The sequence below is a fragment of the Oncorhynchus gorbuscha genome, linkage group LG08 (genome assembly GCF_021184085.1).
Source record: "Oncorhynchus gorbuscha isolate QuinsamMale2020 ecotype Even-year linkage group LG08, OgorEven_v1.0, whole genome shotgun sequence".
In the NCBI taxonomy this organism is placed as follows: Eukaryota; Metazoa; Chordata; class Actinopteri; order Salmoniformes; family Salmonidae; genus Oncorhynchus; species Oncorhynchus gorbuscha.
In genome coordinates, this window is record NC_060180.1 from 53,764,476 (window position 1) to 53,787,070 (window position 22,595).

Sequence of the window (22,595 nt, forward strand, 5' to 3'; positions counted from 1 at the left end):
AGCAATACGGACATATCAAGCAGGGTTATAATTATAATCGATTTAACTTTGAAACCAATATAAGAACAGATATCATTTATATTTTTGAATTACATCATGTCATGGCATTTTCATGTCATTACCCCCCCCCCCCCTTCCCCCCAACCACTCTATCTCTCTCTCTCTCTCTCTCTCTCTATCTCTCTGCTGTGAGAGAGGGAGGAGAGATCATCATAAAATAAACCAGGAGCGATTCTGGCAGCGGTAGTGGCGCTCGCACTCTTCTTCCCACGTACCGCTTTAGCCGACCACCACAAATCCACACAGTGACAATAATTAATCTCTGCTTGCAACCTCAACACCACACCACACTATCTACCGGACTCTCGCTTCAGTGTTGCTACTTTTCGTTTAAAATACGCTCTGGATTAGCGAGGGACAGCACAATATCCGGGGGCTACCACGACTCGTTCTTCTCCCCTCATAATCTGAATGACGGGCGGACGGTTCGATTTTGACGATGGTGGCACATATTGCGGTGGCTGGGAGGATGGAAAAGCCCATGGGCATGGCGTCTGTACCGGGCCCAAGGGCCAAGGAGAATACTCCGGGTCCTGGAACAATGGTTTTGAGGTAGTGGGGGTGTACACCTGGCCCAGTGGAAACGTGTATCAGGGTTACTGGGCACAGGGGAAACGACACGGATTCGGTGTGGAATCGAAGGGAAAATGGATTTATCGTGGTGAATGGACTCATGGATTTAAAGGTCGATACGGGGTCCGGCAAAGTCTCCACACGCCTGCTAGATACGATGGGACATGGAGTAACGGTCTGCAAGATGGATATGGAGTTGAAACGTATGGTGATGGAGGTAAGCGTGTCAGTAACAGTTTGTGGTTAGTAGGCTACATGTAAGGCAGTCTCACTTGTTACAGTGTAGCAGGGGGCACATGTTTCCACAAGTGTTTCGTTGTATATTTATAGTACAGTTGTAGTATAAGAGTTTAACTATTTCCATTAATTGCAAAAGATTAGAGTAGAGAAGCCTGCCTGAACTATAGCCAGTGCCACGCCACTGAACTCTATTGATATAGGACTGTACTGTTCAGTCAGCGCTGAGCTCTCCCATAACCTAACGTTGAAGGCATACTCCCATAGAGGTCATGGCTAAAAATAAAAATATCACTCAGACACACTTGAAAATCAAAGTGCTTTTTACCCAGGACAGATCTATAGACAACTATTGATCTTTGTTCATTTGTTGCAGTATGGAATTTAGCGTACAGTAGTTTCTATATAAAGTCGTTTTAGAGTTGTTGCTTTCAAAGATTGTGTTGTAGGCGCAGGTGGTCATGAAGTTGTAATGTCAGGCAACCTGGTCTCGGAGCATTTCATAATATTCTGTACTTAAAATCCGAGACACCCCATTTCGTTGATATGTTACGAATGACAATTTGTATTAAATGTTTTGATTTGCAAAACATAATATGTTACGAATTTGCTAAATTCATTATATGTTATAAATTTGCTAGATGTATATGTCACGAATTCAAGCTCGGTGGCTAACGTTAGCTAGCTGGCTAACTCTAGTTAGGCTAGGGGTTAGGGTTAAGGTTAAGTTTAGGACTTAGGTTATAGGGTTAGTGTACGATTAGCTGAACGGGTTAAGGTTAGGGGAAGGATTAGCTATATGCTAAGTAGTTGCAAAGTAACTCAAAAGTAGTAAGTAGTTAAAAAGTTGCTAATTATCAAAAATTGTCCGTGATGAGATTTGAACTTGTTCACATTATACAGCCACCCATCCACCCCAAACAACCAATCACCCTACTAAGTAACCATACCAAATGTACATTATCATAGTAATTTGACTGTGTTCTGAATTTACATTTACTATGTTAAGTCTAGTCTTTGAGACGAGGCTGTGCCAGGGCACACAAGCATAGTCATACACACACAGTTGCATGTAACTTGTAGGTTATATCTATTCCAGAGAGAAAAATCTACTTTTTGCTGATTCATAGCATCGATTGATAAGAGTTTTATTTATTGATTACAGGTGAAAGCAATAATGGATTGTAGGAAAGTCAATAGACATTAGTCGATAATTAAACACACCACAATATCTTACTTCATGCAGTGTGATAGTCAATAGATACAGTAGCATAATACACAAATAACAACATAATAATTAGATTTGCAGAAGTTAACCACCAGCTATGCTAGCGGTCTTCAGCTAACCGGTCATCAGCTAACCTTTAGCTCGGAAAGCTCTCGCCAGTTCGAACAACGCGACGCTAACCAGAGCATAACAGACCTATTTATTTTTTTATCCCCGTATTCCCACCGCAAACTGAACATTTTTCAGCTGGATCTTCACAACTAGCTATCGAGCTAAACCGCAACCCTGGTTGATTACTCCTGGCTAGCGTTTCCACCCACATAGCTTGAAGCTAGCCCAGCCAGAGCCCCTGTGCTGCCACCGTAGCATACTCCTTGGCTACAATACCCGGACCCACGACCGGTCTATCGACGTCACCGCATGAAGAGGAATAAACAGACTCACCCCATCATGACGTCCCCCAAAGGCTAACTCTCTAGCCCTCGCTATCTCCTTGCTTGCTAATTCGGCCTGCTAACTGCTAGCTTGTTTAGCCCAGGTCCGCTAATTGCTACCTTGTTTACCCCGGCCTGCTAACGGTTAGCTTGTTAGCACAGGCCTGCTAACCGTCTGCATCGCTGCGTCCCAAACACTCAGTGGCCCATATGTACTTTCTATCTCTTCCCGATTAAAAAAAAAAAATGTTTATACCTTCCGGAAACCTGCCTCACCCAATGTGATACGGAATTGCTATTATTTTAAATTTTTAGAACACACTCAAGAACCTCCAGAAGCTAACTAGCTAACTAGCTACAAGCTATTTAGTCATTGTTAGTTTTTTAACCTGGATAACACTCGCCAGTCCAGCTCCCCTGCCCCATCCACCGCTGCCCCCGGACACTGATCACTTGGCTACATAGCTGATGCACGCTGGACTGTCCATTAATCACGGTACTCCATTCTGCTTGTTTGTTTTATCTGTTGGCCCCGTTGCCTAGTCAACGCCATTTTACCTGCTGTTGTTGTGCTAGCTGATTAGCTGTTGTCTCACCTACTGTTTTAGCTAGCTTTCCAAATTCAACACCTGTGATTACTGTATGCCTCGCTGTGTCTCTCTCAAATGTCAATATGCCTTGTATACTGTTGCTCAGGTTAGTTATCATTGTTTTAGTTCACAATGGAGCCCCTAGTCCCACTCCTCATACCCCTGATACCTCCTTTGTCCCACCTCCCACATATGCGGTGACCTCACCCATTACAACCAGCATGTCCAGAGATACAACCTCTCTCATCATCACCCAGTGCCTGGGCTTACCTCCGCTGTACCCGCACCCCACCATACCCCTGTCTGCGCATTATGCCCTGAATATATTCTACCATGCCCAGAAACCTGCTCCTCTTATTCTCTGTCCCCAACGCTCTAGGCGACCAGTTTTGGTAGCATTTAGCCGCACCCTCATACTACTCCTTCTCTGTTCCGCGGTTGATGTGGAGGTAAACCCAGGCCTTGCATGTCCCCAGGCACCCTCATTTGTTGACTTCTGTGATCGGAAAAGCCTTGGTTTCATGCATGTCAACATCAGAATCCTCCTCCCTAAGTTTGTTTTACTCACTGCTTTAGCACACTCTGCTAACCCTGATGTCCTTGCCGTGTCTGAATCCTGGCTCAGGAAGGCCACCAAAAATTCAGAGATTTCCATACCCAACTATAACACCTTCCGTCAAGATAGAACTGCCAAAGGGGGAGGAGTTGCAATCTACTGCAGAGATAGCCTGCAAAGTAATGTCATACTTTCCAGGTCCATAACCAAACAGTTCGAACTACTAATTCTGAAAATTACTCTCTCCAGAAATAAGTCTCTCACTGTTGCCGCCTGCTACCGACCCCCCTCAGCTCCCAGCTGTGCCCTGGACACCATTTGTGAATTGATTGCCCCCCATCTAGCTTCAGAGTTTGTTCTGTTAGGTGACCTAAACTGGGATATGCTTAACACCCCGGCAGTCCTACAATCTAAGCTAGATGCCCTCAATCTCACACAAATCATCAAGGAACCCACCAGGTACAACCCTAACTCTGTAAGCAAGGGCACCCTCATAGACGTCATCCTGACCAACTGGCCCTCCAAATACACCTCCGCTGTCTTCAACCAGGATCTCAGCGATCACTGCCTCATTGCCTGTATCCGCTACGGTGCCGCAGTCAAACGACCACCCCTCATCACTGTCAAACGCTCCCTAAAACACTTCTGTGAGCAGGCCTTTCTAATCGACCTGGCCCGGGTATCCTGGAAGGACATTGACCTTATCCCGTCAGTTGAGGATGCCTGGTCATTCTTTAAGAGTAACTTCCTCACCATTTTAGATAAGCATGCTCCGTTCAAAAAATGCAGAACTAAGAACAGATACAGCCCTTGGTTCACTCCAGACCTGACTGCCCTCGACCAGCACAAAAACATCCTGTGGCGGACTGCAATAGCATTGAAAACTTCAACAAGCATTTCTCAACGGCTGGCCATGCCTTCCGCCTGGCTACTCCTACCTCGGCCAACAGCTCCGCCCCCCCCCCTGCAGCTCCTCGCCCAAGCCTCTCCAGGTTCTCCTTTACCCAAATCCAGATTGCAGATGTTCTGAAAGAGCTGCAAAACCTGGACCCGTACAAATCAGCTGGGCTTGACAATCTGGACCCTCTATTTCTGAAACTATCCGCCGCCATTGTTGCAACCCCTATTACCAGCCTGTTCAACCTCTCTTTCATATCGTCTGAGATCCCCAAGGATTGGAAAGCTGCCGCAGTCATCCCCCTCTTCAAAGGGACCCAAACTGGACCCAAACTGTTACAGACCTATATCCATTCTGCCCTGCCTATCTAAGGTCTTCGAAAGCCAAGTCAACAAACAGGTCACTGACCATCTCGAATCCCACCGTACCTTCTCCGCTATGCAATCTGGTTTCCGAGCCGGTCACGGGTGCACCTCAGCCACACTCAAGGTACTAAACGATATCATAACCGCCATCGATAAAAGACAGTACTGTGCAGCTGTCTTCATCGACCTTGCCAAGGCTTTCGACTCTGTCAATCACCATATTCTTATCGGCAGACTTAGTAGCCTCGGTTTTTCGGATGACTGCCTTGCCTGGTTCACCAATTACTTCGCAGACAGAGTTCAGTGTGTCAAATCGGAGGGCATGCTGTCCGGTCCTCTGGCAGTCTCTATGGGAGTGCCACAGGGTTCAAATCTCGGGCCGACTCTTTTCTCTGTATATATCAATGATGTCGCTCTTGCTGCAGGCGATTCCCTGATCCACCTCTACGCAGACGACACCATTCTATATACTTTCGGCCCGTCATTGGACACTGTGCTATCTAACCTCCAAACGAGCTTCAATGCCATACAACACTCCTTCCGTGGCCTCCAACTGCTCTTAAACGCTAGTAAAACCAAATGCATGCTTTTCAACCGATCGCTGCCTGCACCCGCATGCCCGACTAGCATCACCACCCTGGATGGTTCCGACCTTGAATATGTGGACACCTATAAGTACCTAGGTGTCTGGCTAGACTGCAAACTCTCCTTCCAGACTCATATCAAACATCTCGAATCGAAAATCAAATCAAGAGTCTGCTTTCTATTCCGCAACAAAGCCTCCTTCACTCACGCTGCCAAGCTTACCCTAGTAAAACTGACTATCCTACCGATCCTCGACTTCGGCGATGTCATCTACAAAATTGCTTCCAACACTCTACTCAGCAAACTGGATGCAGTCTATCACAGTGCCATCCGTTTTGTCACTAAAGCACCTTATACTACCCACCACTGCGACTTGTATGCTCTAGTCGGCTGGCCCTCGCTACATATTCGTCGCCAGACCCACTGGCTCCGGGTGATCTACAAGGCCATGCTAGGTAAAGCTCCGCCTTATCTCAGTTCACTGGTCACGATGGCAACACCCATCCGTAGCACGCGCTCCAGCAGGTGTATCTCACTGATCATCCCTAAAGCCAACACCTCATTCGGCCGCCTTTCGTTCCAGTACTCTGCTGCCTGTGACTGGAACGAACTGCAAAAATCGCTGAAGTTGGAGACTTTTATCTCCCTCACCAACTTCAAACATCAGCTATCTGAGCAGCTAACCGATCGCTGCAGCTGTACATAGTCTATTGGTGAATAGCCCACCCATTTTCACCTACCTCATCCCCACAGTTTTTATTTATTTACTTTTCTGCTCTTTTGCACACCAATATCTCTACCTGTACATGATCATCTGATCATTTATCACTCCAGTGTTAATCTGCAATATTGTAATAATTCGCCTACCTCCTCATGCCTTTTGCACACATTGTATATAGACTCCCCTTTTTTTCTACTGTGTTATTGACTTGTTAATTGTTTACTCCATGTGTAACTCTGTGTTGTCTGTTCACACTGCTATGCTTTATCTTGGCCAGGTCGCAGTTGCAAATGAGAACTTGTTCTCAACTAGCCTACCTGGTTAAATAAAGGTGTTCTCAACTAGCCTATCTGGTTAAATAAAGGTGTACTCAACTAGCCTACCTGGTTAAATAAAGGTGTTCTCAACTAGCCTACCTGGTTAAATAAAGGTGTTCTCAACTAGCCTACCTGGTTAAATAAAGGTGTTCTCAACTAGCCTACCTGGTTAAATAAAGGTGTTCTCAACTAGCCTACCTGGTTAAATAAAGGTGTTCTCAACTAGCCTACCTGGTTAAATAAAGGTGTTCTCAACTAGCCTACCTGGTTAAATAAAGGTGTTCTCAACTAGCCTACCTGGTTAAATAAAGGTGAAAGAAAAAATGGAAAAAAATGGCCAGATCCAACAAAACCTGAGGAAACGATATTAGCCAGTTCCCCCTGAGCAAGCATGGCTTCGAGGGCTTTCTTTTGTGCTTGGAGTCATCTAGTACTCTCATATCACTCATTGGTTCAATGTATGAAGCAAAAAAAAACACTGTTTGTGAACCTGACAATCTGAAGCAGTGAAAGGTTTGCCTGACGACTCCAACTGAATTATTTAGCTGCTTTATCCTTCGCTACATGCTGTACTTCATTGCGGAGAAAACTAACGTTTGTGGGCGTGGCGTAGCGTTTGGCAGGAGCAAGAAGTTAAGGCAGGCAGGTAGGTAGGTAAAAAGTTGTCATAATAGGATCAGTCAGTTTAGGAATCAGTGGGACAGTGTCACTCAACAAAATATAAATACTAGTCACTGACATGAAGCCTTTCAAAAGTGCCCTAATCTATCCTCCTAGTGTTAAGATTGATTTTGTTCAGTAACTTATTTGTATTTAGGCTGATTTATTTCACATAGTAAGACAGATGGAGTTATGTTTGGCTTGACTGACAAACTTCCCAATGTCTCAAGTTACTTACCTCTTTAAAATAGCACATTCTTCTCTTTGGAAGCAATAATGATGGACAGTGGCATATCGCCTTGAGTGCACATCAGAATGCAGTATGTATTTAGAATTGTAGACCCCCTGTAGCTGCTGAAATGGTGGGAAGGCGTGTGATGTGTGGTTTCTTGGCATTTTGCGCTTCCCCCTTCAAACAAATATCTGAATGACAAAAACACAGTTGGAGTGTCAACTGAAGTTGTGATGATGTAAGGTCAGTCAGTGTTACTGTGGGGTTCAACATTACTGTTAAGAGTGTGGCAGGATTGTTTTCTTTTAGAATTAACTTCCACCTTTTCGTTGTATGAAATTAATGACTTTTGCCAAACTGCAGGCTTTCCAATGGATCTTGTGTGCAGGAGCATAAGGAAAGCCAAATTAACCTCAATGCCCTATGCACGTGTGGAGATCTGAGAGGATTTGAAAGGTGTAAGCAATATCATAATAGCTCTAACTTTTCCTCTGATAGGCTAGGTGGAAGTTTCACTATATTTCTTATACCAATCAAAGTGTATCAGATCTCCACAAGTGCATAGGGCATAGGGTCTAGTGGTTCATTTGGGATTGGGCCGTAGAATGAGTGGCCATAGCCTAAAGTTCCCAGGCCCTCCTTCATGCCACAGCCTGTTTCAGGACAGGTTGTTACTGGGTGGGAGCTCATCTTTGAAAAGTAGGCTAACAGATTTGGACCACTGCACTTGTTGTAACCTCACTAGGCCCTATCTAATCATAGATAAGGATACTCCATAGTAATGCCTTCATCCTTGCCAGGGCCGGCTTCAGGCATAAGCGACATAAGCAGTCGCTTTGGGCCTCCGGCCGCTAGGGGGCCCACATCCACAAAAATGAAATATGTCCCCCTTGATTTTGTTAGTCATTCTCACTCAGATATCATATTAACATGCCATAACCCACTGGGCAAAAACTGTTTGAACCAATGTTACTTCCACATCATTTCAACCCCCCAAAATCAATGTGATGACGTTGAAACAACGTGGGAAACTGATTGTATTTGCTAAAAGTCATCAACATAAGGGCATATCATATTATTTTCACCTAAATTTTACCCTAAATCCAATGACATGGCGACATTTGTTGTTGATTACACATTGAATTCACATTAGTTGACAACTCAACAAATGTAAATAAAAACTAGACTTTGAATGTTGAAGTCATGTCAAATGGATAAAATTGCATGAATTTAGCTTTAAAATGGCAAAATCGTAATTCCCAAACAAATCATGCTTAGGGCCCCCAAAAGGCTAGGGCCGGCCCTGATCCTTGCCAACTTTCCAAAACCTAAACAAACATTGGAGCACATGTCTTTACAATGATGAGAGAAGGCCTCTAACTTGAATTCTGTACCAGTGGTAGCCTATGCTTTTCGACTATGTCTACTGCCATAAAGACTGCCTGGTTTGGCATAATGCCAAGAGTATATGAATAGCAAATGATGAAGTGATAGTAAATCACGATATAAACAAATACTGAAATATGAATCTCGTCATGGACGTGGTATCTTGAATGTGGTTAGAAATACATACAGGTCTGTCTGACTGACAACAGAATCACAGTACCTGGTTGAGATTAGGTATTGTATATGATTTCAACCCATTCAATGAAAAGTTTCCAATATAATAAGGATATTATGTACTTTTAAAGATGTTTCCACTTCAATTGCTTGAATTGACATTGGGCTAGTGTAAAGACATTCTAATCAACTGTAATATTCTAATTTTGTACCCCAAATGGTTATTTTGTCATCATGACAAAAATGTGTGTTCAGGATTTTTTAAAACCTTTGTATTAATTTGAGCAATTTCTTGTCCTAACAGGTACGTACCAGGGGCAGTGGACAGGAGGGATGCGACACGGATATGGTGTGCGGCAAAGTGTACCTTACGGGATGGCTACGGTTATTCGCTCACCTCTTCGAACCTCGCTGGCCTCGCTCCGCAGCGAACAGAGCAACGGCACCGTCCTCCATGCCAACCTCGACCTGTCAGACAACCTTGCCGGCACCAGAGGAGGCTTTGTTCTCAACTTCCACAGCGAAGGCGAAGGTGAGAAGAAAAAAGGCCTGTTCCGAAGAGGGTCCCTGTTCGGCAGCCTCAGAAACCTCAGAAAGTCTGACTCCAGGTCGTCCATATCAAGCAAACGCAGCTCCGCCCGCAGCGATGCCGCCAGCTCCATCAGCCGAATCAGCTCCAGTGATGCCAATTCCACCATCAGCTTCGGAGATGGAGTTGATGAGTACATGCCCCTGGAGGACAATGTAGATGCCACCACCACTGAGTCCTACATGGGGGAGTGGAAGAACGACAAGCGGAACGGCTTTGGTGTCAGCGAGCGCACCAACGGGATGAAGTATGAGGGAGAGTGGATGAACAATAAACGCCACGGCTACGGATGCACATTGTTCCCAGATGGCACCAAAGAAGAGGGGAAATATAAAAACAATGTGTTGGCGCGAGGCATCAAGAAACAGCTCATTCCTCTCAAAAACACCAAAACTAAACAGAAAGTGGATCGGGCTGTGGAAGGAGCCATACGGGCAGCAGCTATTGCCAAAACAAAAGTAGAAATAGCCACTTCAAGGTATTCATTTTCTTAATGTGCATGCTTGTGTCTGAAATGACACCCTATTTCCTATGCAGTGGACTACTTTTGACCAGAGCTTTAAGGGCCCTGTTCAAAAGTAGTGCACTATTTTCGGAATAGGGTGCCATTTCGGACGCAGGCCATGTTGTGGTGGTGGTGTTGGTGGTGATGGATCCTACTGCTACGTGGGCTTCCAGTTCAGGTCTACTGATTGGGTTAGGTTGAATGGCTGACAGGTTGGGGTTCTCAACTAGGGTCAGGTTTTTATTGGTGTCACCTTATCCTACCTCTCTCCAACTTTCTCCAACGCTCTCTCCATCTTTCACTTTCTCTCTCTCACACACACACACACACACACACACACACACACACACACACACACACACACACACACACACACACACACACACACACACACACACACACACACACACACACACACACACACACACACACACACACACACACACACACACACACACACACACACACACACAGTAAAACATGTTTTGCACATACATGTGGCACACGTAACACATGGTACAGACTTAACGTTCAGATGATGAACTTCAGTACATTGTAAATTCAGACAGTTGCTCAATGACACAATGGAACAATTTGATACACACTGTAGTGATCCAAATAGTGAGGATCAAATCAAGACAAATCATGGTACAACCATATTGTTCACATCATTGTGAGGGTGTGACCCTGTGACACATGTAATTGTGAATATTGGCAGGTGAGAGACTGTCAACAATTGCAAGAGTTCTATAAAGAATTAGGTTATTAATCAGTGTTCATAGTCGATTGAGCCACATGCTCTTGTTTAAACATATTCAAGACATAAATCTCAGAGATAGCTCAGTCTTAAAAAAGATCTCTCAGACCAGAATACTGAGTGTGTATTATAAGCATGGAAATCTAGCTCGTCTGAAATACATTTGATTGCAATCAGGTGGAACACCGAAACCATACACAGCTACTTGTTGAACGAAGTCAAGCTCTTTGCTGGAAAACTACATAGAAAATATTGTTCTCCTCGTCTTAGGCCTACATTCTGTGCCTACTGCCTTTTCAAAAGCAAGGGGTGACAATGAGTAATTTGCCAGGGCATGGAATAGCAAGGAGAAAGCTGTTGAACTTTTGAAGTGGTAGTTCTCTTAGACACCCACATCAACTTGAGCCAGCCAAGTAATATCTCTGGTTCATGTTAGAACATGTGAGATAGCTAATATGAAGTACAAAGCCATGGTCTATGAAGTCCTTATGACATGGGTTGGACTTGGAATTATTCCAAATAAAGTTCAAGTTGAATCAGAAATAAAGACTCAAGAGAGAAAAAATTGCAACCATATTGTTAGTAGCCTTTCACTTCTTTCAACACTTCATTAAGCAATAATATTCATTAAACTGGGCTATTGTCCTTTGAATGCAATGCACAGAGATATACTACCATGTGAAACACCCACCCCCTATCTGTTTACAGTATCAAAATAGTCACTTCATTGCCATATCATGCCCACCCATCCCCCTTTCCTTGTAATCTTCTTGAATGAGAAACCATCATTAGCATGTTCTTTATCCTGATTTTCTGGCATCTGTATACATTTTAATGAGGGCTCTCATATCTAGGCTCACCATCACAGCAACTCCTCCTGTCATGAAATAGAAATATGTCCCTGCAGCGGCAGAATGTCTAAAATGAAGGCCTCTGCCTTTGAAGACTGTTGTGTGGCTGAGTTGATAAGTGTGGTAAGAGCTTTGGAACGTGCGGACCGGGTTCGGCTTGCGTCACTTTTCCCGTCATCTGGGTGGAAGCCCAGGGGAGCGAATGAGAGAGGGAGGGGGAGAGAGAGAGAAAGAGGGAGAAACGAAGGAGAGCAAGCAGTTCCTAGACCAGACCGGACGGTGTGTGCTTGCTCGGCTCTCCTCACATGTAAAGCCATCAGCCTCTAGTGTGTCAGTCAGCACTGAGCTCTGACTAAATAAGGCAAGGCAGGACTTGGCTTATCAACACCTGACAGGAATACAGCCTAGCAGCAGCAGCTGAGCTGATACTGTAGCCCTTCTCTGTCCCGCCATCCACTATCATCTGGTGAATTACTCAGTCAGTCTATCTGGCTGGGAATAGGTGTTGGGTAGGTGGTTTATTGCTCATCTTCCCTCCGAGCTCTCCTAGACTTGCTAACAAGCCCCCATTTAAGCTTCTTAAACTTGGTTCAAGACGCCTTTTTCAAATGTGCCCTCGTTCGCTCTCTTTTCTCCCCGGGCCATGTGATTTGGTGTAGCCTATGGCCCCAGGTTTGAAAGCTTTCGGGAAGCCTACATGAAAACGTATGATGATATAAGTATAACTTGTTGTACTCCTCATTGTACAGTACTGTAGCTATGTGAGCCCATGGGTGGGTTAGTGCACGATGACTCAATCAAATATTTGTCAAATCCTCCTGTACTCCTCTATAACAGATTAATGGCATGATTCATTCAACAGCACATCTGCACTATATGCATATGGAGTTCACATGGTTCACAGTGATTCACTGACTGCGAAACTGTCAGATGTCTACATGAGGCAAAGCCAATTGCACATAATGAAGACTTTCCTCAATGCACAATGTAAGCTTCTGTAGTCATGTGCCCCCTAAAGTTGTTAAAATGCAACTGCAGAGTCAGTCGTTGAAAAAAAAGAGAACGTCCACACTTCAAATTAAGGTTGAAAAAGCATACGTTTTATTCAATTGCAGACAAGGACCAGGTGTTTTGTACTTGTCAGCTTAATCGGTTTCAAACACTCCCTTTTATCCACCTGCATTTGAAAAGTTAAGACTTTCTTAAAGTTGTTGAAAGGATACATTCATTTCAAGAGACACCATGTAAATCCTCCTGTACTCCTCTGTATTCAGAGGCCCTGAATGACACTCGCACAGACAGTTGTAATACCAACTACCTCTTATTGGACTGTTTTTATAAAGAAACACTATTGAATTAATCTTGTACCATTGAAATACTGTACATCTTGATAAGTATAAAGAAGTATATCATGGTATTCTGTATGTTAATGCATGTAAATAGTTTGTTTTGAAAACAATTTTACTTGAGCGAAAGGAAGTAAATGCAACATAAATATCTAACTTGAAAAAAAGTTTAATCAGAAATGACAAAAATGATGGTTGTGATGAATGACACAATGCCTTCTATTGAATATCACACAGTGGATATGCATGTCAAGCCATTTAATGTTTGCAACATGCATTTTACTGCTAAGAGCATGAAACTGCACGATAACCATACTATTTTATTATTTAATTCTCTACTTCTAAAATTATTTAATGTTGGAAAAACCTTTGGCTCCAACAATATTTATTGGCAACACTGTAGCACCACTGAGCTCTCCAGTCTCAACCCTATAAGACACTAAAGACAGTGTCTATCTGGAAGGCCCAGAGCCATGTAGTGCTTCACCCTCCCAGACCTGGCTTCAAGTGGTATTAGATATATTTTGTATAATTTAGCTGTGTCTTATTGGGCTTGTCTGGAGAAATAAAAAACAATGGAACAGTCCCAAAAGTGTAAACTCTGTCGCTCTTGGACTCTCAATCAACATGCTCAAAGAAATGCTAAAAGTATTTAAAAGTAAACCAATTGTATTTGAACCCAGGTATGTACCCTTCCAAGTCTAACCGGCTATAATTCTGCTTTGCCTTCATCCAGAACGGCTCACGCCAGGACTAAAGGTGATGCTGCTGACCAAGCCGGTCAGTCAGCCAGTCAGGATTCAGACATCGCCAGGGCAGTGGCCAGGGAACTGTCTCCCAACTTCCATCAGCCAGGTAAACCAAAGTACCCAACCTACCCAACCAGACCCCAGCATCTATTTATCTCACAGCCCCTTGTTATAATCGCCTTTGTCCAATGCCTTTTGTGTCTGGGTTGTGTGTTTTTCTTTATTTTCCGTCTGGGGCAGATGTATATGCAAATGTTCCAAATGTAAATGAAAATCTGTTTAGGGAGGAATAAATTAGCATAATTTACCTTGGGGTCTTTTTCATCCTCAGAAAAATACAAGGTCAGTGTTTTTTGGGATAACAAGTGTCACATATTTATGAGTACAATATTTTATATTACAGTGAACATGTTTCTGCAGCATCGATGTACAGTCAAGTCCATAATTATTGTCCCCCTTAAGCAAAAAAGACTAAAGACTGTATAAAATAAATAAATAATAAAATAATACTGAAGTACTCTATAAGAAAAAGGGAAAGTATATGATTTTATACTCATAAAATTACTCAGAGGAAGAGATTTTGTTTCTAAGGTCATTTATTTAAATCTACAAAAGATAGGGTTAACAATGATTGGCACCTCTGTTTTCAATACTCCCAGCACCCTCCCCAACACTGAGCCTTTCTCTAAAATGTTTTATCAGATTGGAGAACACATTGGGAGGGATCTTAGACCATTCCTCCATACAGAATCTTTCCAGAGCCTTGATATCCCCAAATCCACCACTGGTGTGTGTGGCCAAAGAGCTCTATTTTTATGTCATCTGACCATAGCACCGCCTGGAGTTAAACTGCATGGCACTTGGAACTGGTGCAATGCTCAGATGACATAAAAATATTGCTCTTTGGCCACACATACCAGTGGTGTGTTTGGTGTTGAAAAACAGAAGCCTATGCAGTAAAGTACCTTATACCTACGGTAAAATATGGTGGTAGATCCTTGATGTTATTGGGCTATTTTGCTGCCTCTGGTCTCGGGGCCCATGTTAAGGTCAACGGGGTCATGAACTCCACCAAGAACCAGGAAATTTGAACCAAAAACCTGGTTGCCTCTGCTAGGAGGCTGAAACTTGGACACAATTGGTACTTCCAGCAAGACAATAACCCCAAGCACAAATCAAAATTGTTAACTGACCACAAAATCAACATTTTGCATCTCAGTCTCGGGACATGAACCCCATTGAAACCCTGTGGTTGGAATTGAAGAGGGCAGTTCATAAGCACAGACGAAGGATATCAAGGATCTGGAAAGATTCTGTATGGAAGAATGGTCTAAGATCCCTTCCAATGTCTTCTCCAATCTCATAAAACATTTAAGAAAAAGTCTCAGTGTAGCTATCCTCACAAGGGGAGGGTATTGAAAACAGGGATGCCAATAATTTTGACCCCTATCTTTTAAAGATTTTTTAAAATTACTTGTTAAACAAAATCTATTTCTCTGAGCAATTGTCAAATAAAATAATATAATTTCTAAATGTTCATATTCATCAAGGGTGCCAATAATTTTGGATCTGGCTGAATGTCTACATTGTACGGCACAACATATTCTTGTACAAAAAAACCCCCCCAAAAATTCAGCTTTTGTCAGCCTGCTTAGTTTTGTAAGAGGGTGGTTCTTCAGTGTGATCAGAGACTGTAGTGTTTGTGTTACGGTCTCATGCATGTTTAACTCCTGTATGCATGTAGGTTTCTGATCTTATGTCATCGCTGGGCATTCCTCTTTTTACCACATGGTCTTGCTCAGGTCTGGACCATATAGGCTCTTTAAACCTTATACACTTGACCTGACACCAGGATAGTGTATATCACCGACTATTAATAATCGTGTTCCATAGCCAGCCAGCTTGCAAGCTCACAGTTTACTATAGCATACTACAATACTTACTATTGAATTCTGTAGTAAACTGTACTATACTGTTGAATACTATACTACACACTGTAGTATCTCTCGATCATGTGTAATATTTAGTATATAATTTTGTAGTATACTGTAGAATACAATAGTAAATACTACAGTATTATCCCCGTCAGAAAAACTGCAGTAAATACTAAAGAAATATCAGCAAAATCACTACACTGTTTTTTTTACTATAGTAAATAGTACAGTATTTCCTTTGCATATATGCTGCCCTTTCCCCTTCCCCATATCCCAATTTGTGCCACCCATAAGTGAGAAACTTACATGCCACATATACACCACATGTTGTGTTCCCTATGGTTATAGAAAAATCTCCTTTCAGACTCCAGTCCTACCTACCTACAAAATGTGCCCCTTTAGTATTTCTCCAGTAGGTTTCTTCAAGGAGAAAGCCCCCCACTTCTATGTCAAAGATGATCAAACAAAAACACTTTAGTAAATACAGTAATGTCCCCCAAAACACTACAGTAAATACTAAAGTATACTACAGTCCGCAAGAACACTACACGAAAACACTACAGTCCACAAAAACAGAAGAGTAAAAACTACAGTATATTACAGTCCGCAAAAACACTACAGAAATTAGTATATTATATACTGCTACTTTTTTTACTACAGTATTTATACTATTGTATTCTGTAAACACTACAGTGACTACTACAGTAAAGCCAGCAAAAACACTACAGTGAATACTATAGCATTCCTACTATAGTATTTTTTCATGTGTGCTGTTCTCTTTTATTTCAATAATTTCTTATTACTGTTTGTTAATGCCATATAAATGTCTTATTAACAATGATTTATCTTTGTGATTTGATTGGCTTTTCACGAACAACTGCTGAGGATGTAGAGATTTAGTAAGGGATCATAGCACTTTGATGCTATTAATAGTATAATAAATATTATGAACCATGATTCCATTTGATAACACTGCTTGCGTCAGAAAGGTATCAACTTTGTTGGCTTGCGAACTCCACTTGTGTCAGCTGTGTGACAGTGTTGGCCTCACCAGTGGTCAGGAGAATGTCGAGAATCCTTCCAACCTTTAATAATAAACCAACTGGGACAGCTTTGAAACTTCATTAACCTCTGCAGGATCGGTGTCCCCCCGTGGGACGGTTGAGCTAACATAGGCTAATGTGATTAGCATGAGGTTGTAAGTAACAAAAAACATTCCCAGGACATAGACATATCTGATATGGGCAGAAAGATTAAATTGTTGTTAATCTAGCTGCACTGTCCAATTTACAGTAGGAATTAGAGTGAAAGAATACAATGCTATTGTTTGAAGAGAGTGCACAATCATGAACTTGACAATGTATTAATAAACCAATTAGGCATATTTGGACAGTTTTGATACAACATTTTGAACATATATGCAATGGTTCATTGGATCTGTATAAAACTTTGCACATACACTGCTGTCATCTAGTGGCCAAAATCTAAATTGCGCCTAGGCTGGCCTTTCTCTTGCATTTCAAAGATGATGGTACAAAAAAACCCCCACAAAAAAACGTGTTTTTTTCTTTGTCTTATCTTTTACCAGATCTAATGTGTTATATTCTCCTACATTAATTTCACATTTCCACAAACTCCAAAGTGTTTCCTTTCAAATGGTATCAAGAATATGCATATCCTTTCTTCAGGTCCTAAGCTACTGCAGTTAGATTTGGGTATGTAATTCTAGGCGGAAATTGAAAAAAAGGGTCAGATCCTTATTAAGGAACAAATATGTTAAATCATGGATGCAGAAAAGGCATCCTAACCATGATATAACTGATAGTGAATAAATGTGAATTTACGATTTACCAAAAACAACACAAAATAATATTTAGGTGTATGTTTATATCCGTATCTGAAATTGGGATTTAGCACTAAGTGCTTATTGAAGGGGGAAAAAAACAAATTTGTGTTGATTGTGATATAAACACATGGCATTAATTCAAACATTGTGATATATTAGATCACTGTTTACATGGACTTAGTATAGCTAAAGACTGTATGATAATAATGTCCTTCCATTTTCTAGGCCCTGATTATATAAAGCAGAGGTTCAATGAACCTATTGAACCTATTGTCCAAGAGGAGAAGAAAGAGAAGTCCTCCTCAAGCAGCCCTCATTTCTACCGTAAAGGCACAACCCCAGACCACTCTCCCACTGCGACTCCCCAGCCCTCTCCCCCACCAACACCCCCACCAGCGCCAGCCCCAGAGCCCAAGAAGAGCCTCTTCAGCAAGCTCACCCCCAAGCCAGGGAAAGAGAATAAAACCCCTTCAGCAGAGAGCCAGGCCCCGGTCATCACAAAGGCAGTCTCTAAGACATCGTTGAAACAGGAAGTAAGACAAGAAGTGCCTCCCCAACCGAAAACTTTCAAGATGGCGGAGTCGGTCCCCGTCAGCCCTGGCAATGGACAGCTGCACACTGACACTGAGTACCACGGCTACTACATGAAGGCAGACGTGAAGATCCCCCCAGATGAACCTGAGGGAGTAGAGGAGGAGCATGTTACCCCGTCCACCTTTGCCCAGATGCCACAGCCCGCAAAACCTATGACGCAATACAGGACACCCACCCCAAAACCTGGAGCGCCAAAGTCAGCAGCCAAAGAAAGCAAACCTGAGCTAACACTTAAGAAACAAGATTCGTATAAGCCAAAAAGCCTAGCGGAAACTAGGAAACAAGCCAGCTTGGAGATCACCACGGATTTCGTAGAGGAAGAGTCAGTAAGTAACTCATACTGTATGATGATGAAAATGGGAAAACTGAAGCAAAGAGAAAGAAAGGTGTCATTTCAGAACAACGTATGAAACATCAAAGGTAGTCTCATATTTTCTGTGATAATGCCTAGCTAACTTTCAAATGCTGTTATTGAAATGTTCTCCTGAAGCTTTGTCTTTCCTACTTCACAGGGTCCTAACTCAATACTGGTTGCCCTTGTAATGCTGTTGAATATTGGTCTAGCAATAATTTTTATCCATTTTTTAACCTGACGGAATCTGAACTGAGGTAAGAGTCAGCTTAATAACATTTATTCAGATGTTATGAACTGTAGAGCATTGTGATACAGTAGTTTTTTCCCATTACATTTTAGAGTGTAAATTGCAAGTTTTACATGACATTAAGATACAGATGAGCCTGAATGTGATTCAACATAACTATTAACCCTCTAACTGTTTTGACCCTTCAGTGAACTCATCAAAACTAGTGGCATAGGTCCCTAACTCTCTGCATTTGCGTCAACGGCCTTTAAAAATGGCACCGGTCAAGCACAGACACAGGCAAAGGAGGACTGTAAATAGTGTGAAACATTGGAGAAAGATGAGACCAGGACCATTCGGCCCAGACGCTGCCCAGTTTCGCTGGCGATGATTTGTGACTCGCTTTGGTTCTGTGAAAGCTGAAGCAAGCAGTCATTGGGAAAGCAACAAAAAAACAATCTGCTGATCCAAGCTGTTTACCAGTCAAGTGCGTTGCCACTTCATATGCCCTGACAGGGGGGATGTGGAGGGGGGTGGGCAGGGGGGATATGTTCAGAGATGCACTTTTAGTTGACAGAAGCTAGCAGCTGCCTTACTATTTTACCATCTGACGTTTTAGTGGGGAGATGCAGTGCACAAGGCTGCCAGAGGAATGTGTTTCGGCAGACTTTGCTGCCTTGGGAGTGCGTCTCGGTGTTCACTATACTATTCACTTGGTCGATAAGAAATCATACATGATTCGAAGTGGCACTCACCAGTCTTATTCCATTCCCCACTGCTAAAGCCTTGTCTAACTTCTCATGTTAGGACATGCTTGTGCATGGGGCTGTTTCAACTGCATCTGTTTTATGTATTAGTTAGTAACTGTTAGGTTTTCATAATTGTTTTCCCTTTGTCCGTTTATCCTTAGGTATTACAAATTATTAAGATAAGATAGTATTTATTTAAGTCTAGTCCTTGCATTTCTCAAACTTTTTGAAGATCCTTCAAATTCAAAGGAATTTCCATAAAGCCTATGTTACACAAATCAGTTCATTTGAGGACATATTTCTAAATAGTCAAATTTGAGAGTAATTTATATGCAATTGAAGTATCTTAGCAGTATACAGGCACAGATGTTTTTGACTAATCAGCTATTGGCTGGAGGCTGGCTACATATAACACAAACAAATAAGATGACATAGTTAACCAACACTGAGATAAAAAAAAGTATACTTTATTTGAAGATGTTAGTAATTTAGAGCTAAATTTGGGATATTGAATAATTTTCCGACTGATTCAATAAAACACATTTTTATCTATCTATCTATCTATCTATCTATCTATCTATCTATCTATCTATCTATCTATCTATCTATCTATCTATCTATCTATCCAGTGATAAAGTTTGTTAACATGGCTAGTCATTCACACAGTGTACTTTATGTATACTGACCCTACAGTATATTGCACCAAATTGGTTGCTTGTAATTTGATTGATTTTAAGGCAAAGGACTGTAGTTTTGGGTGTGGTTTGCACTTGCAGATAGATTTTGCCAGTTTTTCTTGTGCAATCAAGGATCAATGTGCAAACATTTTTTAGTCTAAAGTGTTTTGTTAAATAAAGGCATAATGCTTCATTTTCAAATGGAAGCATATGACTTTCCAATTTCTTATTTTTTTCCTATTTTGTAGGAAATATGGCGTCCAACATTGATTTATTGCCACATGAATATAACATACACAGTAGATTGGCACATGAAGATAATACATAAGAATAAAGTGATTTGTTTGGTTTGATTTTAATTAGAAAATATGCAGTTGCATCTTGTAGAATAATGTTGAGGAATTGTTAGATTTTAAATAAATAAAAACTGTGTGCACAGGTTGGTTGGTTGATGCATGTCAAATTGTTTCCTTAATAGTTTGGCGTCTTTAATTTGGCCAAGCCAACACCACAGCTAGCCTACCAACACTGGACCTCATACTTACTAACTTGCACGGTTGTGAAAGCAGCCCAATGCTCGAAACCTACTCCGCAATAACACCTTGTTATGTGTGTTGAATACATTCAGGTAGAGTAAATGGTTGGCTAAATGTCGTAACATTAGCATGACGTTCCCGTTTACTATGGATAAGACAGTAGAGAGAGAGTCATTGTCTTAAATATGTGAAAGTCTAATTACTGTATTCAATGTCATCAATATAATATTTTATTTTTGTTGTGACTAGTTAGCTAAGCATGCCTATTCGGTTTTATTTTTTGAATAATAAATATGTTCTGTTTGCTCAGTTAAAATAGAATTAAATGTATTATATTTATAAAACTACATTTTGGTAAACTGTTTGATAGGTGTAGGAGATGCATTTTCACTGGTTATGGTAACATTTCCATTTGCAACAATGCAGAGAGTATGGTATGAGGAGGATATGAAGGATGCATCAGTTGGAATTCAGGGCAGTAACATTGAGATGTTTTACAGAGGTTTGGTCAGACAGACTGCCACAGAGAGAATGTGAGATTGGAAGAAGAAAGCATCAGAAGGGGAAATGGCTCCAGATATGTTTATTACTACTTTTCTGCGTGTAAAGTAATAAAGAACATTTAGAGCACAGAGTTAAAGGGCAATTCCGGCACTTTATTCCCCCTCATATTCATGATCTCTTGCACCATACCACCCACTGGGCACAGATGTCAAGTCTGAGCACATAGGTTCAATGTAATTTCATTGAAATGACATGGAAACAACGTTGATTCAACCACTATGTGCTCAGTGGGCATTGTCTACATATATGAAAACGGTGCATTTCTATGATCCGTGGTTAAAAAGAGGAAATGCCTAAAAAAATGCCTCTCCATGACATCACAGGGTAGGACTAAAAGTAAGAAAAACTGTGATTTTCAAAAACTTGTAACGAGTTTGTAGCCAGAGGGAGGGTATTTTCTTGCTCCCAACGTCAACACAAATCTCATAGTGTTTGAAAATCACTGTTTTTAAACTGTCTTAACTTTTGATGTCATCAGGTGGAGCTTTTTACTTCATATTTTTTCTACTAAATATAGAAATGTGCCGTTTCCACATCTGTAGACACTGGTATTGTGCTGGAGATAATGAAAATGGGCTTGAAAAGTGGGTGGAGTTGCCCTTTAAAGAGCACAGGCAAAGTTCAAAGTTGAAAGAACCACAATGAATGATCAATAATTTATTTTTCTTGTCTAAACTGTATTTGCACACAGCTATGTATAAGGCTATTTTCTACTAATTGTACCTGATGCTACATACATTTTTTTGGCCAAAATTCTGAGCTGTTATTACTGTTTAAAGGCAAAGGAACAGTCTATTTATGTATGATTGTATTTTTCTAAAATGTTCTAAACTATATTTTGGAAAACTGGCCTGTAAACTTTTGGAAAATGTAACTTACAATTTGATAGATATTTTTAATTAGTGATTTTAATATCAATTCAATATTTGTGAACTGCTGCCAGGCTTACAAAGAATATAACTGAATACAAAATAAACAACATTAAGCTATATTGGGCAATTTGTTTGGATATTTATGATCTTCTGACAACAATGACTTTAATGGATTTTGGGACAGTTGTCTCTGTCCAATTTTGCGTGTGATCTTGTGTGAGTGGGGGCCAGGTTTTTTCTGTCCTTTATCAGAAGTCGGATCAGTGAAGGTAAGGAGGTTATCTGAAAAGAGGCACATCAGATTTGACCACAGATCTAAAGGTGTTAATACTCAAACGACAATGATATTCCAGTCAGTTGTTGACATTGTATGTTTTATAGTTCTCACTCCAACACCCTGACATAACACATTGAATTATCTCTAGTTTT

The 22,595-nt window shown here is 41.5% G+C and overlaps 1 protein-coding gene across 4 annotated transcripts; it reads left to right on the forward strand.

The window, feature by feature from the left end:
- Positions 1–200: 200 nt before the first annotated feature.
- LOC124041825 (junctophilin-1-like) lies at positions 201–22,283 on the forward strand. 4 transcript variants are annotated; one of them, XR_006839991.1, is made up of 6 exons: positions 201–850; positions 9,321–10,083; positions 13,801–13,919; positions 17,819–18,607; positions 18,700–18,796; positions 18,978–22,283. XR_006839991.1 is itself a non-coding variant. In XM_046359879.1 (6 exons), the coding sequence occupies exons 1-5, from the start codon at positions 472–474 to the stop codon at positions 18,778–18,780; spliced, it is 2,037 nt and encodes a 678-aa protein (XP_046215835.1). In that variant the 5' UTR covers positions 201–471; the 3' UTR covers positions 18,781–18,796; positions 18,978–22,283. The 4 variants fall into 4 exon arrangements, 2 of the variants coding, with proteins under 2 accessions (XP_046215835.1, XP_046215836.1); XR_006839992.1 differs by having other exon boundaries at positions 21,231–22,283; XM_046359879.1 differs by having other exon boundaries at positions 17,819–18,513.
- Positions 22,284–22,595: the final 312 nt, after the last annotated feature.

Coding starts and splice junctions, on each gene's coding strand:
- LOC124041825 (XM_046359879.1), top strand. CDS start 472: ATGACGGGCGGACGGTTCGATTTTGACGATGGTGGCACATATTGCGGT. Junction 851..9,320: donor TGAAACGTATGGTGATGGAG/GTAAGCGTGTCA, acceptor TTGTCCTAACAG/GTACGTACCAGGGGCAGTGG. Junction 13,920..17,818: donor TCCCAACTTCCATCAGCCAG/GTAAACCAAAGT, acceptor TCCATTTTCTAG/GCCCTGATTATATAAAGCAG.